Here is a 17,888-nt window from a genome sequence, read left to right on the forward strand (position 1 = left end):
TCTCTTAAATCTATGCTGAATGATAAAGACCATTTATTAATAATTTACTTGGGGAAAAAAATGAAAAAAAACTAAAATATAAGTACATAAACCGATTAATCGTAAAAATAATCGACAGATTAATCGATTATCAAAATAATCGTTAGTTGCAGCCCTACTTACAAGACTTATGGGCTGACTTTAATTATAGTATTTATATTTTTATTAGCCCTAATCACCATCTGGATATAGAAAAATGTGATGTTTTTAATAATCATACATATTAATATATAAAATGTTTTTTTAAATACCATAAAAAATAATAATTTTTATTCTCTTTTCTTCATTTGTATATTTTAAAGATAAAATATATAAAAATATTTCAAATACCTAAAAATAATTAATATATACAATTTTATTTTATTTTTGCTGTAATTTAGTTATTGATTTAGAGATTGATCTCATGATCTACTTCATTTTGGCTAAATTATGGATTAGTAGAAAAACACTACCTTTTTAGCCATAATATCAAACATCATCGCAAGACTTAGAAAAAAAAAAAGTTTTTTTTTTTATTAATAATATTCAAATTGAATTTTTATTAGCCCTAATCACCATTCATTACTCAACAATACAATCATTTGGTCACTTAATATGTAATGATTTATTGTATTAATGTTATTATTATTTTGCTTAGTAGGTCTTAAATTTAAACGTATTAAAATATCAAACATGCCTGGATTTAATAAAAGTACAGTTAAATGAAAGCATTGTGATAGAAACGGGGCGTTTGGCTCATATCTGTATGTTGGGAAGTCAGTGGAATATGTGAGTCAAGTGTGTCTTGCTCAAAAGTCTGCGTGTACATAAGGGGAGCAGTGCTGAGAATCCATTGAGTTTTCATTATTTTGGACTTCCTGAAGGGCATGCTTTACGGTCCCTGACCCTTGACTGCAATGCCAACTAAAACATGTCTGTGCCTCACTTTTTGTTTCAGGGAGGGTTTTACCTGTTACATATTTTCATAATTCTCTGACCCTTGCCCTCACAGCTGTTTTATCATCACAACCTTGTGTTTTGCATCTTGTCATGTATTTCCTTGTTTGCTTTTTGCTATTTCTCTTTTTTATACACAGAAATATATTGTAATGTCTGTAAATTCTGTTGTGTCTAATGGTTTGTGTTTTGTATTGCTGTGTGTGTGTTAATCTAGCCGGGCCAGGACGACAGGGAGGAGAGCTCGGTACGCCCTGTTTGATTTCGTTCAGCTCTTTCTCTCACTGTCAATCCTGCTATCCCCTTTGTTTTGCTTCACACACTCAACATCAGGGGAATCAATTAGATCACAGAAATCAAAATTGATCCGGTATGTGACTAACTTGTTGTTTAGGCACTGATTGGTCAAGACTTAGTGTGAAAATATCCAGTTTTCCAGTTTCACTCTCTTGTTTCACATGCACTAGTTTCCAGCACTAGCTCGAGACCAAGGCTGTGGAGGCCTGGAATCATTGTACTAACATGCACAGTTATTAGTAAAGCATCAGGGCTGTGTTTCCCAGAAGCATTGTAAGCTTAAAGTTGATCGTAAAGACTATCGATGCCAAGGGGTTTCAAGCCTAAGCTTTTAGTTAATTTAGACTAACAATGCTTTTGGGAAATGCAGCCCAGGATGGTCAACTAATGAGACTGATTCATTTAATGGATTTTTTTGTCCCCTTTAGATTTTTTGTTTCATTTTAACAGCTGTACATTAAGCAAAATGAGTCCTTTGATTGAAATAAATAAATAAATACATTTTATTAATATTAATTTTTAGTTTAAAAAATGTTAAGATATAAATATTATATAAAACAGGAGTAATACTGTACTTTGTAATTATTTTATTTTTAATTTGTACATTTTAGACATTTGAAAGTAAATATAAAAATATTTCAAATATAATAAAAAAGATATGCAATATTACTTAATGTATAAAATTTTTATTTTATTGCATTTTAGGTTGTTAAGTTTTAATTTATTTTTTTAATGTTTAAAATAATTAAAAATCCATAAAATGTGTGTATATATATATATATGCGCGCGCACACACACACACACACACACACACAAAATTGTTTTTACATTTTGTTCTTCATTCGGACTAACTGACACATCATAAAGAGTGATAAAACTGCACATTGCATGGCATTTCTGTATTCACTTAAAATTCCCATAGTTGGAAGGGAATTTCAAGTGCGCAGTGATTGTAATGATCGTAATCATGATGAATGCATGATTGCAAATGACGCTTCTGTGCAGTTGCATATGTTATCGCTTTGGATTGTGCTTGTCATGAGGTTTTATGAGAGTGTGTAACGTGCACGCGCTCTTATGCAAGGCTGTTAAACGCTTGTGTGCTGTGGCTGTTTGATGTGATGACATCACACACCCGCTGTCATTTTACAGCCACCTCTTTACTTCCTGTCCTGACTGGTTTCTTGTCACTTACTGACCTCGCCTCCACCTGAATTAACTGTCCTAAAATGGGCATAAACAAAAGTATGTGTTTGTTTGCGTGGGTGATTCTGGACTAATTAGAGCTGCTGATTGTTTACCATCTTATAATTTCCAGCTAATATTTGATGTTTTGTCATGCTATTTGCACTAATTATAACATTTTTGTACAAGCGTAGCTTTTATTTATAATATAAAACATTGTATTATTCACCTTTTACTCCTGGAAGTTAATATTTTGTGATTCTGAGATTCTTTCTGATGTTCTTAACAGCAAATTTCCATCCTCAACCTGATTGTTTAAAAAAAAAAAATTATCTGTAACTATCACAAAAAAGCTCTGCATGTAAAGGTGACTTGTTCATAACGGGAAATAGATGTGAAAATGCCAAAAAAAAAAAATATATATATATATTTTTTTTCCTCTTGGGTGCTCTTTATAAATGGTGAATGGCTTCAGGTTCCTTATTTTCTCTTAAATGACCTCCTGTCTTTAGCTCACCCCACGACCAGCCTGCAGCGCACACATTAATCTTTCCCATAATGCCGTGGTGGAGGTGTTAGCACGTGTTAAAACTCATTTGAATTTCTCTTGTCATCTCTCAATCTCTCTTCCCCCCCTCTTTATCTTTCTTTTCTCTCTCTTCTTTCCGTCTCTGCAGAGGACCATAACGCTTGGCGCAGGTGACAGGCAAGTTATCCAGACGCCCATAAACGACTCCCTGCCTGTGAGCGGCTGCAGCGTGGCCCAGCTTTTCAGACAGCTTGGTAAGCCAATCAGCAGCAGGCTTAGGTGCTAAACAGCAAATCAGCTTCATTAAAACAGCAACAGTTGGTGTCAAGTGTCAGATGTGGTCGGCGTAATCTCCACCTTGTGTTGTTAAATAAATAACAGAGGAAGTGGGTCTGATATTTTTAGGCTCAGCTGACCTCTCGCTCTCTCTCTCTCTCTCTCTCTCTCTCTCTCTCTCTCTGCAGGAATCGTGAATGTTCTCTGTCTGTATTGCGCTGCTCTGACCGAGCACAAGATCCTGTTCCTCTCCAGCAGTTACCAGCGTCTAACGGACGCCTGCAGAGCTCTGCTGGCCATCATGTTCCCACTCAAGTACAGGTGAAGAGGGATCGAATGTTAATTAGAATGTTTGCTTCTTACTGATTGCTTGTTTGAAAAAGATTTGAATAAATTTAATCTAAATAAAAGGTGAAATTAACATTTACTTTTGAATAATTAATAATGGACAGTTTAATAAAGATAATAACAACAACAATAATAATAATAATGAAAACAGCAACTTAATGTTATTGTTGTTTCTTATTATAAAAATAACAATCAGTATTATTATTACTATTATTAATAATAACAACAATATCATCAATGAAAATTATTATTGTTTTATTATGATTATTCATTGTTATTAATATTATTATTAATCATTATTATAATTATTGGCAGTGTCATGTATTATAAAATGAGTTTATTGTATTATTATCATTATGAATGATTGTTTTATTATTATTTTCTTGTTACTAATACTACTATTACTGCTAATAAATAATATAATGATAAAATATTTTTTATTTGTCATCGTTACTGTAATAATAATAATAACAGGAACTTTATTTCTTTATTATTATTGTTTCTTATGAAGATGATTGTTTATTACTAATAACAACGAAAAATGCTTACTTTTTTTTTTTTTTTTTCATTTTTATTGATATTATTATTATTACTGTTATAAAGATTATTGGTAGTATCATTTATTATCATTAAATGAAGTGTTGTTGTTGTTGTTGTTGTTATTATAATTATTAGTTTTGCTACTACTACTAACCATTATAATATATTATAATTTGTTATTATAAAAATAATAGTTATTTTATTTGCCATTGTTACTGTAATAATAACAACAATAACAATGTTGCTGTTGTTATGTATTGTTGTCTACATTTAAAATAAAAAAATAAACAAACTAAAGCATTAAAACGAATAACTAATACCAATTAAAATCAGCAACAAATCTTATTGCATCCCCTTTATTATTTCTTGTTAAAAACATAGTTTTTTGGAGAGATCATCCAGTTCTGTTTTTCTATTTATTGTTCCCATTTTTCCTCATTTTAATCATCATTTCAACCTGGCCCATGATTTATTTCCCCTCTCTCCAGTTTTACATATGTTCCCATCTTACCGGGAAAGCTGCTGGAGGTGCTCAGCACTCCGACACCCTTCATCATAGGAGTCAACTCACACTTCCGCTCCGAGACCCAGGAGCTGGTGAGATGTCCTTTTTTTTAAATTTTTAAATCAGGGTACATAATGCAACACACTTCGAGAAATTTAGTCTTTTGAGATAAGGTTTGATCAGATATCTGCCATATAGTGCAAGATGGAACAAGAGTAAAGAAAAGCTTTCCATACAATGCACAGCATGAGATCAGATGCAAGAACACGTCTGTCCTGATTTGCTTTATCTTGGTGCATCTCAACTAGTTTTTGTCCTTTTTTGAAAGTGTATAAGTCTATTAATTTTGCCTGATTATATATTTGGTTGCATTTTCTTGTCTGGATTTAGCATCGGACCTCCGACCCTTTTTTTTTTAGGTTATGGCCAAGCTGTTTATTTAACATAAATGCTTAATTATCATAGATTTGTATCAAATATCATGTGATAGGGGTTGCATTTTTTCAGTTTTTTCCTTATTGTAATAAAGCCTTTCAATGGGAAATTCCTGACCCATTTTTATGACATTTATCTAGTTGAACATATATCACTTGCTGTTTTTTGTACCACCAAATGCTGTAATAATAGGCATTTACTCTAAAAACTACACCTGCTAGACTGTTATCATCTCGGTTAGCTTAGTTTACAAGGAAAAGTCGAACATCCTTAAACATTTACTTGTGATGACTTGAGTTCAGATGAGAGACGATGTGATAATTGATACCAAGGGAATGATACTTGACCTCAGGTCACTTAGTTTAAACCCGAACGCCCCTTTAGTCAGAAATTTAAACAAAAGATACTCGCCAAGGAGGTCTTATTCGCTAACTTTCTTTGTCAGAAAAGGCTGAATCGGCTCTGATGTGCATCAGAGTTAACTAGTTTGGTCTTGTCTTAAAGCATCGCTCAGGTTCCTGGTTTTTAAATATGAGTTGATGTTATGCATATTTCTGCATCTGCCCATATAGAACAATAAGGGTCCATATTTACATCTGTTCCTGTGTTTTATTCACAGCTTGATGTAATCATTGCAGACCTGGATGGAGGGACAGTCACCATTCCTGAGTGTGTCCACATATCCCTGCTGCCCGAGCCACTTCTTCATCACACACAGACCTTCATCTCAATGGTAACCGACCTGCTTTACCCGTTTGGTGGATGTATGCCAGTCTCAAGGTTGAGTAATCACTGGCAGGGTTAAAAATGTCATAGTTGCCAATTGTTAATTCGACAAACCGCCGCACAGATGAGGAAGTGTTGCAGGTTTAATGGATGGATTGGGGCTATAAAAACACATGAAATAAATATTTAGCATAATGAGGTTGTGCCAGTGGTTAAGTGATTCTCGGCACACATAACTCAACCACGCGTACTTCCTTGTTTAAGTTACACTTAGTGTACTGTGATTAAGATTATAGTGCTGATAGTGATTTTACAGGCAGCTTTATAGTGTGTGTGTATATATATATATATATATATATATATATATATATATATATATATATATATATATATATATATATATATATATATAAATATAATTTTTTTTTATATAAATATACTGATACTGAAAATTATGTATAAGAACATTGACCAAAAAAAAGCAACTATTTTTTTTTATTTATATATCGACTGAAAACTGATATGGTACTGATATATTGTTATTACTAGTGCTATTAATTAGAACCAGATTTTTATGTTTATTTATTCAAATAATTTATATATCATTTACAGATTCTGCTAATTAAAATAAAACTAATGATAATTGATCTGTTGCAGCTATATTTTAAATCTTTTAATATGTACAATATTATTGCCTGTTAACAAGATATTTTTTTCTTTTTTATTTACTGATACCAATAAATGGAAAAAAACCTTCATTTTGTCTGATAACTGGTATAGTACAAAATTATTTATGCCTTATTAGTACCCTTTCTTTATTTGTTTTTATTCAATATGTATCAGCTGATATACAAATTTTATACAGAATATATAAAATTATAAAAAAGTTGTATATCTAAAAGTTTTCCCCACTTTTTATTGTGGCTCTGACAATTATACATTTCCAAGCAGAAATATCACATTTCCAGTTTAATGTCACCAATTGAAAAACTTCCTTTTAAATTTTACAGTATGAGTCACTTTTAAGCTTAGATAATTTTTTGCAAGGAAGTTGTTTTTCTTTTCAGGAAAAATGACAGCGAATAGGGTTTTCCGTTCTGTGCTCATACCTAAAAGTGTCCGGTTGTCTGTCTGTGTTTGTTTAGACTAGATCTAAATCGGCACATAAAGGTCCATGTGTGTGGCATTCACATTTTGCCCCCTTGGAAACAAGCCCAGAGTCCCACAGTCACTGCTGTCTCTCTGAAATGAGCGTCTGTGGCGCCAAGGCAGACAGACCATCCCGGCAGAAGTGGCAGAGGATGAGGTTGCATATGCATGTTTGAGCGAACAGGCCCCTCAGGGAGAGATAATAATCACGGCTGAAAAAAGAGAGGGCCATGCCTCAGTAATAAACCCATTTCATCTGTTTAATTGCCTGGAAAATGCTGGGTTTCTTCGTTTTCTCTTTCCTGATTCTCAGTGCTCTTTATCATAAGGTTAAAGATGCTTCCGATAGTTGTCTAGGCGACTGCCGTCTTTAGTTTATGTCCTGTGCCTAATCTTCTGCCTTTTCAATTAGCTAAGTGAGTTTTGTTATAAGCACCAGTTTTCTGTAATTACAGAAGCACTCATGTGCACAGACGAGCCGGATATATTTTACAAGTATTCTTCTGATGTCACTGAAAGTGATTTACTGCACAAAGTCAATCAGAACGTGTTTGATGTTTAAATACAGTTCTGTGGAGTAGGATTTTGGACCAGTTAGATTTGACTTTGGCTTACAAATGAAAACAAACCACAGATGAAATAAAAATGGTTTTGTGGCTTGACAGAAACTCAGAATAACAAGGAAGATATGTGATATATTGCTGCTTTGTCTTGCAGCACGGACACAATGAACATTGTGTTTTAAACTGTTGCGGCTCACGTTAAACTGATTTATGACCTGAGGCTTCACATGGTGGCATTGTTAGTTGGGGTTTAAAATTAAATAAATGACTATAAAAAGATTTGTGAGTTGTTGTAATTGTGTAAGAATGAATTATGTTCATATGGTATTCAAAGTATGAAAATCTACCATATCTACAGTGTTGTTATTGTTAAAGGAAGTAAATCTATAACTTATTAAAAATGTTTTGTCTTTGTTAATTTAAATGAAGCTGAAATCAAATAAAATAAATATTACATGGGAAATAAAATAAATAAAAAATGATAAAAAAATACAGAAAAATATTAAAAGAACAATAAAAATATTATTTATCAAAACTAAAAAACATGTCAACACTTAACAAAAATGCTTAAAAATAAAAGCTAAAATAAAAACATTAAATAGATAACTTAAAATGTGAATAAACACTATACCACTTCATAAATAATGCTAAAATAGCACTGTATCCTGGTCACTAATCTACTTAAAACTCAAATGAAACATTAAGCTTTGTACCTTCAGCATGTTTTTGAAGAAAATAATCATATCGGAAGCAAATTCATTTCATGTGTTGAATCATCTAGCAAAGAATCGATGCCAGAGCAAATATTTGAATCCATCATCATTTTTATTGTTTCCTTAGAAAAGAAAATTTGTCAGCATCAGTGTCGCTCCTTATCAGTGACTAGATGTATATAGTGGGCAATTAAGTAGTGTACTGTACTGTTATCTTGATGTATGTGTATGTTTTATTTGATAAAGGTTCTCGATCCTGAGCTGGAAGTGGCTGATCATGCTTTTCCTCCATCTTCCGTTCAACCCTCCTCACTTAAAATTCAGGTAAAAATCTTTGTAAATCTCTTTTTAATCTATAAATATGTTTTTCCTGCTTCCTTGAGTAATCGCCGGCATCTGACATCACATCTAGAAATGCTAATCTTTTTTGATTGACACTGAAACTGTTCGGGTGGACGTGACGTTGCAGGAAGTCACGAGAGTGTCATTGTTTTGTGTGCGCTGCAGGATAAGGAGATCCGCGCTGTCTTCCTGTGGCTGTTCGCGCAGCTCTTTCAGGGCTATCGATGGTGTCTGCATATAATTCGCATCCACCCTGAACCCGTCATACGCTTCCATAAGGTACCCGAAGAGCCCTAAAATTACATTTCAGGCACAGACGCTAAAAGAAAGTCATGGCCTTTAAAGCTTGTTGTTTTCTCTCAAGGGTGCATTTTTGGGGCAGAGAGCACTAGCTGAGGATGACTTCCTGATGAAGGTGCTCGATGGCATGGCCTTTGCTGGGTTTGTGTCTGAGCGGGGTCCTCCGTACCGAGCCACCGACCTGTTTGACGATGTAAGTCATAACTGTTGGATGGACATAGCTGTCAGCTTATAGGAAATTGAGAAGGAGTGTGTTCTGTGTGTTTCTGATCCTTATTCTCTTATTTCCTTTCATTGTAGCTTATAGCCAATCAGGTGGAGCGCATTCGACAGGAGACAGGAGACCATCACAAAGTGATGAAGCATATTAAAGAGCTGGCTGAGCAGCTTTACAAAAATGTACGTTTAATTCATGTGTCTCATGTGTCTCATCATGTGTCTCTCATCCTTTCTACATCAAAATTGGGTATTTAATATAAAAGTGCAGATCCTGGCACCTTTACTGTTTTTTTTTCCCCCAGACTTTTATTTTTATTTAAAATAAAGAATATTTGCAGTTAGTGATGCACTATATATCAGTACAGTATAGGTTATTAACCAATATTAATGTTTTTTCTGCTGTCTAACTCTCACTTCAAGGCATAGTTCGCCCAAAAATGAAAATATATACAATTTTTCTTGTGTTGTTCCAAATCTGTTTGGCTTGCTTGCTTCTGTGAAACAAAAAATAAACTAGATTTTTGGTAACCAAACAGTTTCTGTTCCCATTGACTTCTATATTATGAACAAAACATACAGTATAAGTAAATTGGAACTGAAACCAACTGTTAAGCAGTTTTAAAATATCTGCTTTTTTCAACTTTTGTCAGACTGGTTTGGGATGAGATGAGGGAGAGTAATTGATCACCTAGTTTAAGTGTGGACTGTTGCATTAATGTTCATCTTTGAAAACATTAACGACACTTAATTTTAAGGTCCAATTCTCGCTATTAACAAACCATTAACTATGACTTTTGCCTCAATAAACTCATAATTTGCAGCTTATTAATAGTTAGTAAGATAGTTGTTACGTTTAGGTAGGATTAGGGATGCAGAATTTGTGCTCTGTAAGTACTAACAAACAGCCCATATGCTAATAATTGGTAAAGTGGTACCAGCATTAATTTAGTAGTTTAATGTAATTTTTAGCAAATCTCAAAATTAAAATAAAATTTTCATAGGTATATCACAATATTGCAATGCCTAAATTAATTTGCAAATTTAAAATGAAAACATTTAATGTTTTGCTTTAAACTTCTTTTTAGTGCTTTAAATTCATAAATTAGTTCCATAATTTGGTTTGTAATTATTGAATATTATAAATATATTAAATATAAAATATTATCTCTTTAACACAAATTGTCTCCTTTTTTTTTTTTTCCAAAGGAAAACCCATATCCAGCAGTAGCCATGCACCGAGTTCAGAGAACAGCTCAAAACGCACAACCGCGGCTCCCACAGACCTCTTTCCCGCAGCTGGACGAAGTCTCCGTGCAGCTCTTTATAGACCACGCAGCGGCAAAACTCAGAACCGCCCCACCTGTGGTCAAGGCCGAACTGAAGGGCATGGTCCCGACAGGACCTCCACTGGGTGAGATTGCAATTCTGATGTAAAGGCCCTATAATTTCCGTGATGTGAAAAAACGTGGACAGAATCACGGCATCCAGTCATAAAAATAGAATTTACTGTATAACATGGAATTTGCCAAATTATGGATAAACAATTTAGAAGTAGGTCAGTACAATTAAATCAAAATGCAATATAGACTAGTGTCTGTGAATATTAGGCCTCAAAACCCTATCTAAATATTTATCCTGTATGTTCTGTGTGTCTCTGTGTGAATAAATGGCGCAGACGTGTGGTTTCATTTCCTGCACACGTGAAGCATGCATGACGATCGTTGTTTTCAGCCTCTCAAAACATCAATACATGAACATTATCTCTAGAACTGCTCTGAGAGACACTTAATTAGGATTTTACCGTTTCTGTTGAGTAAAAAACTATCATCATATATCATATTAACAGAGAAACTTAAAGGTCTTCACAACAACCCATCATAATAAAAGTTCGGTTTAACTTGAAGAAACTGTGACAGAGATAAATTACTTAATGTAATGATAGTACTACTACTACTAATACAATTATTATTAAAACATTATTTTTAAGGAATATTTAACAGAAAAATGAACCAGAATTATTTTCCCAGAAAAATTTAAATGCACAGCACACGATTTGTGGAGAAAAAAGAAAGATCAATTGTGTAGAGATGCATTTGATTATTAAAATTTAATGAAACCATTCAAATGGAATCCAGAAAATTATTGAAAAAAAAAACCACTTCATAGCTTCTTAAATTTTTTTTTTTTAAACTTAAAAATTGCTGTTAAAATGTGTAATTTTGATGATTTGAATTAATTAGACATACTTTTTGATTAATACAATTCTAGACAGAGTCTAGGAAAAAAATGTAATGGAGGGGGAAACAAACTGAAAATGATTTGTTTTTGAAAAAAATGGAATTTGGAAAAAAATTGAATAGAATTTAGGAAAAAAATAAAACCGATTTCCTAGGGCCTAAGATGTAGCAAACATCACCTCCTGTGCTCAAATATAACATTCAGATGAACTTGTCATACTCTAACTGATGTGCGCACAACTTTGTGTTGATCTTCATAATCTTCATGTTTTTGTGTCTCTGGCTGGCTTCTAGCTGACATAGTGGACAGGAATGGGAATGTTCTGGCCAACAGCGCCAGGAGGTTAGAGGTGGTCAGGAACTGCATCACATACATTTTCGACAACAAGATGCTGGAAGCCAAGAAGGTACCCACCTCTTATTTACGTTTTTCTGTTAAACATAACCCAGATTTATGGAGTCCGTTTCTGCTAAAGCATTTATGATCTCAAAGGAATGTATCTGTGTGTAAATGGATGTGTTTTAACTTGTTTGTGTGTGTCTGCAGTTAATGCCGGCAGTGTTACGGGCTCTGAAAGGTCGGGCGGCACGCGTCTGTCTGACCCAGGAGCTCAACCTGCACGTGCTGCAGAACAGGGCCGTTCTAGATGACCAACAGTTTGACTACATCATCCGCATGATGAACTGCACCCTGCAGGTAAAACTCAGGAGTGTCTTCTTTCATGCAATCAGTCGCAGAGTGTTTATGAGAATGTTGTGCTGCAATAAGGAAGTGGAAAGTAGTTTATGATTGCTGTTGATTTGTTATCATCATATAATTCCAAAAATAGTACTATTCAGATGTTTTGATGTCGTTGTATAAAATATGCTTCTATTTTTATTTTCAGGATTGCTCACATATGGATGAACATGGTATTGCTGCTGCCCTGCTGCCATTGGTCACCGCCTTTTGTCGGGTGAGTGAAGATGTGAATGAGTATTTGTAGGTGTTTTTCTAGAAGCACAAGAGTTAAGTTAAAGAAATACATCAGCATTATTAAGAAGAACAGGGAATCTGTAAGAGACAAGAAGATGAAGAAGAGAGCACTTCAAATAGAAGAGGACTTCTTATATTGCAAATAAATATGTTGACTAACTAGTTCATAGAAAAAGTAATTGATTGCAGGTAATAATGTAAAACACAGACACAAATATATATATATAATGTAATTATTTTGCAGTATTGGGGTTGTTGCTTTGCTTTAATCTAAGTGGAGCTTAAGTAAAATAAGTTCAATTCAAATAAATATGTCATGTATGTTTATTTATTTGGTAGATAGCTATCTATATCTAATAAGTAGGATAACGTAGCCAACTTATTTTGAGGTAATGACTGGCTATGTGGGCATTATGACTGATTGCATGCTTGTTGTAGTAAAGTACTGGATAAAGGGTGGACTTTTCTCTGAGTTGAGCGTGTGAATTTCTAGCATCTGTTTTTGTTACAGAAACTGGGTGGAGGCATCACTCAATTCGCCTACAGCTGTGTTCAGGAGCACATGGTGTGGACGAACATGCAGTTCTGGGAGGCCATGTTTTACAGTGATGTTCAGAAACACATCCGGGCCCTGTACCTGGAGAACGGCGAGGAGGGAGACACATCCAGCCCTGTAAGTTATTTTATTTTATTTTATTTTTATTTTTTTTATTTTATTTTAAGCATATTTGAAAGATTTCTGAAGGATCATGTGACACTGAAGACTGGAGTAATGATGCTTAAAATTCAGCTTTGATCACAGGAATAAATGACATTTTAAAATCTATTAAAATAGAAAACTTATATTAAGTTGTAATACTAATAAATACTAATAAAACTATTTTTTCTCTATTTCTGATCAAATAAATACAGCTTTCATGAGAATAACATATATTTTTAAAAACATCTTTTACATACACACTAGTGTATGTTTTAAAAAAAATATAGAAAAAAAATTACATTAAAAAATGGAAGATTTTCCTATTATTTTACTGCTACCCTTGGCATTTGACCTTTGACCTCTGGCCTCTTTCAGGATGGGGAGGGTGTTGGGGGTCAGCAGCTGAGCGCTCTGGAGTTGGCTTCAGAGCAGAGTCGTCTGTGGCCCACGCTGAGCAAAGAGCAGCAGCAGGAGCGCGTTCAGAAGGAAGAGAGCACGGTTTTCAGTCAGGCCATCCACTATGCCAACCGCATGAGTTACCTGCTGCTGCCGCTCGACACCAGCAAGAACCGCCTGCTCCGCAACACCGGCCTGGGAGATGTGGAGAGCGTCAGCAACAGCTACGTCACCAACAGGTGTGTGCTGCTGTGTGTAGGCACAAAAACAATCATAAAATACAATGCAATAACATGAAAAGTAAAAAAAAAAATGAATAAATTGACCGCTAATTTAGTTTTTCATTTGTTCAGTATTGCGGGCAGCATGGCAGAAAGCTACGACACCGAGAGCGGCTTTGAGGATGCTGAGAGCTCGGATGTTGCGAACTCTGTCATTCGGTTCATCAACCGCTTTGTTGACAAAGTGTGCAACGAGAGCGGTGTGACCAACGAACACCTGAAGGCCCTTCACACAATGATACCCGGTAAATGTTCTAGAGATTTAACCGGACTTTGAAGCCACCAGAATGTGTATGCATAGTGCAAAATTGGTCTTTAAATTATAATTTTTTAAATATTAGTATGCTATGGTGTTTGTCTTTTAGATATCGTTCAAATGCACATCGAGACATTGGACGCAGTTCACAGGGAGAGCAAACGACTGCCGCCCATCCAAAAGGTAACCAACTCATTGTTTTATGTTCCGCTGAGCAGGAATTGCAGTGTAGAAAACCAGGCAGATCCACTCACAACCCACTTCAGCCCCTCCACCCATGAGTCAGAGTGCCACGGCAGGTAGGTTTGTGTGCTGACCGTGGCCTGAGTGATGCATGCTGGTCTTATTGGCCTGCTGTTTTGAGCACACTTTAGCCTGCCATTCTGCTGTGCTTTCCTTTAACACAAAGGTTTGATTTTTATCAAGGATCTTGGTACAACATTATTTTATTTTATTTTTGTGTTTACTCATGTGGTTCCAGATATATTTTTTTATGATTTTTGAAAAAATTTATTTATTTCACCTTATTTAAAAAAAAAAAAATCTTCACTCTAAAATTAAGTTATATTTATTTATTCATTCATGCTCATCTCCTTTCAAATTCTTTTTTATAAATTATCTTCATTTATGCTCTATCTTGTCATACCAGAAATATTTTACTTAGTTTCTTTCAATTAATTATTTTAGTATTTAAAAACAAAAATATGCACCTAAAATTAAATGAAAAATGATCTTCACCCTAAAATTATTAATTCACTCTAAAATGAAAGTTATATTTATTTGCTCATGCCCATGTCCTTCCAAACATTTTATTTTATTTTATTTTATTTTATCATGATATAGCAAATTATTTAGATTTACACACCCTCATGTCGTTCAACATCTGCTCGACTTAATTTTATTTATTTAATTATTTGCTTATTTATTTATATTTTATGTATTTACCGTCATTTTATAGAAACAAACACCTGCTAAATAAACTACTATGTTTGTTTTCCATGGATGAAAGAAAGTCATATGGGTTTGGAACAACATGAGTAAATTTACTCATCTTGAACTACTCATTTAAGCACAAGGCCAGAACAGTGCAGTGAAGTGTGATAAAGACCTTGCTGTGTTTTTGGACTTTTTCACACTGAGTTCTAAAGACTGCTGGAAAAGCAGTCATGCATCTTTCATCACTCAATGCCTAGCAACCAATGCTGTCACAGGACGCCAGCATTGAGCACTTTCCCAAGAAATCAAACAGGAGAGAGTGAATGGAGCCCACCTACTGTACAGCGCTAGACAGATGGACTCAAGATCACTTCCCTTCACAAGAACACATTTCTCTGGAAGACAGTAGATTCTCATGAGATCTGTAAATCATTCAGAGTCTCAGCACTAAATGTGATTAAATGTGCTCATGCATAGGCATCTAGAGAGTGTTTTGGTCTAGATGAAAAAATTGGCTGTGCTTCACTGTTTTTTTTTTTTTTTTGACTCATAATGCATTTGTTTATTTGGGAAAAATGCTCAGTGGCATAAACATAGGCTATTTTTCCCAGATGAAAATGTTGCTTCTGGCATATCTGAACATATGAAATTAAATTGCGAAAGAACTGTGGGACAGAATGTTTTACATCCAAATTATAAATACACTTATCCAAGTGTCCCAGTCAGCATGGAAAATTGAAATTGACCCTGTTTACTTTATAATGCATGTGAACGGTCCTGTTGTGTGTGGTTCATCAGGGCTCATTATATAAAATATTTTTATCTTTTGTAATCTTTCATCCAAATATTACATACTGTTTTGTTAATGAAGTCTTTCTAAAATATTGTAAAAAAAGCTTTTTTAATGTATTATTTATTAATAATTAAATTTAAAATGTAATTTAAGTAAACAAAGATGTTTAAATTTTTTTTTACTTAAAAACAATTATATTTTCTAAAAATCAGTAATTCAGGCAATTTATTAAAAAACTAAAATAATGTAATTTAAATATAATTTATTTTAAGCATTCGGCATGTTTTCAAATGAATGAAGTGTTTCATATTTGAGATAAATATTTATGATATATATACTGACTTTGCTCGTTTCCTCTTTCTTTTCCTCTTTCTGTCTCTCTGACTCCAGCCCAAGCTTTTGAGACCAACGCTGCTCCCCGGTGAGGAGTTTGTGATGGACGGCATGCGGGTGCACCTTATAACAGACGGCCGAGAGGAAGCCACGGGCGCCTTGGGTGGTCCGCCCCTGCTGCCCGCCGAGGGAGCCATCTTCCTTTCTAACTACCGCCTCATATTCAAGGGAACACCTACTGACCCCCTCGGTACACTCCTATTGGACAAAAGCATGCTTGTCGTTTGGGGTTGATTTGTGTAGTTCGTTTAGAGCAGCTCACTTTAGTGAATTCTCTGCAGTCATGCTGTTGGGATGCTGGGGTTTATGAATTCTAGAAATGTCCTGCTTGTCTGAAGCAGTTTTCTCACCAACTTGTGTTCACACTGTGAAATTGAAAATGAAAACCAATGTGCATGTTACACAAAAAGCCTTTTTGCAGGTGCATTCAATTTTACATGTTTGTATCGTGCAGTTGGAGAGCAAGTGGTCACGCGCTCCTTCCCCATCGCCTCCCTCACGAAAGAGAAGCGGATCTCTGTTAACCTTCCCATGGATCAGTTAGTCCAGGAGGGGCTCCAGCTGCGTTCCTGCACCTTTCAGGTATTGGGTATCACCTGACCTTTCTCTGTTTCCTGTTAACTCCAGAACTCACATTACATTAAGTGCACAAAAAATCCTTTCTATTCAGTTATTTCAGGTTAATATGATATAATTCTAGTATTTTATTATCATTTAATATATATTTATAATTCCAAAATATTTATTTAATATCATTTTAGTAATTTCTTTGTTTTAATGTTTGTAATTTGTTTTATATTAATATCTATTTTTAATTAATATTTAGGATTGTTTGGATGCCAAAGAAAAACTCAAGAGAATGACGCCTAATGGGTTTTGCTTGCAAATATTGCTTGCAAGTGTTTTATTAAGCTATATTTTTGAATTCGTAACGTGAGAATTGATCAAAACCACTTCTTATTCAGTTAATACAGACTAGTGTTACATTATATATCATTTTTTCTTCTGTCATGTAGCTGATGAAGATTGCCTTTGATGAGGAGGTGGCGTCAGATCTCGCAGAGGTGTTCAGGAAGCACATGCATAAGCTCAGATACCCACAGCATGTCCAGGGCACATTTGCCTTCACCGTGGGTCAGTCTGCCAAGCTGGCGGTGGAGCACAAGACCAAGGACAAGAACCAGTCGCTAAAGTAAGAACTCGATGGATGCTGACCTTCCTTTTGCAAATGTGTGACATGGCTCCCAGTAGACCATTTCTGTTTTTCCATTCCTTTCTGTCTCACACATACATGCAGTTTCTTTCCCGATCCAGCATCTTCTTGTTTGTGTCCCAGTAGCTCTGGTCAAAAACTGAGAGAGAGGGAAAGAAATAATGTGTAGTGGCGCTGACAAGCAGTAAATTATTCAGCAGTGGAAATTGCGTTAAGATCCTGCATTAGCAGCAAATGGGTGTCAAGGCCAACTCAGATACGCTTTTGAGGGCAGGACCAATCGTCTTCAAGTGCTTTTGAGAGCAGCTTTTAACGTTTTTGAAAAATACAGCTCAGATATGTTATGCATTTAAATGGCAAGTCTTCCCTCTAGACTTGGAAAGTGCTTGATACTTCCACACAAACATTATTCACTTTGGTTTGTGTGAATTTTCATATTATAGTTTTTATATAATATAAAAATAATGAGACAAATATAAAATGTTTTATTTAGTCTGAATATTAAATTAGATATAAGTTGTGCCCATTATTCATACATATTTAACATTTTAAGTACGTGTATGAATAGTAAAGTGTCTGTGTATGTGTAAATAAATATATATATT

At 34.6% G+C, this 17,888-nt stretch overlaps 1 protein-coding gene across 1 annotated transcript in view; it reads left to right on the forward strand.

The window, feature by feature from the left end:
• The window catches only part of LOC132105630 (myotubularin-related protein 5-like), a 60,640-nt gene that overhangs the window by 32,142 nt on the left and 10,610 nt on the right, over positions 1-17,888 (forward strand). Inside the window, exons 7-26 of the mRNA XM_059510901.1 lie at positions 1,193-1,222; positions 3,135-3,240; positions 3,451-3,583; positions 4,639-4,747; positions 5,710-5,823; positions 8,488-8,565; positions 8,749-8,862; positions 8,948-9,076; positions 9,184-9,282; positions 10,309-10,513; positions 11,634-11,746; positions 11,887-12,036; positions 12,227-12,295; positions 12,827-12,988; positions 13,391-13,650; positions 13,765-13,937; positions 14,058-14,131; positions 16,068-16,260; positions 16,525-16,652; positions 17,087-17,262. Coding sequence (XP_059366884.1) covers positions 1,193-1,222; positions 3,135-3,240; positions 3,451-3,583; positions 4,639-4,747; positions 5,710-5,823; positions 8,488-8,565; positions 8,749-8,862; positions 8,948-9,076; positions 9,184-9,282; positions 10,309-10,513; positions 11,634-11,746; positions 11,887-12,036; positions 12,227-12,295; positions 12,827-12,988; positions 13,391-13,650; positions 13,765-13,937; positions 14,058-14,131; positions 16,068-16,260; positions 16,525-16,652; positions 17,087-17,262 — 2,615 coding nt within the window. The remainder of the gene's footprint in view (positions 1-1,192; positions 1,223-3,134; positions 3,241-3,450; positions 3,584-4,638; positions 4,748-5,709; positions 5,824-8,487; positions 8,566-8,748; positions 8,863-8,947; positions 9,077-9,183; positions 9,283-10,308; positions 10,514-11,633; positions 11,747-11,886; positions 12,037-12,226; positions 12,296-12,826; positions 12,989-13,390; positions 13,651-13,764; positions 13,938-14,057; positions 14,132-16,067; positions 16,261-16,524; positions 16,653-17,086; positions 17,263-17,888) is intronic.

This window comes from Carassius carassius, chromosome 26 (genome assembly GCF_963082965.1).
Source record: "Carassius carassius chromosome 26, fCarCar2.1, whole genome shotgun sequence".
NCBI lineage: Eukaryota > Metazoa > Chordata > Actinopteri > Cypriniformes > Cyprinidae > Carassius > Carassius carassius.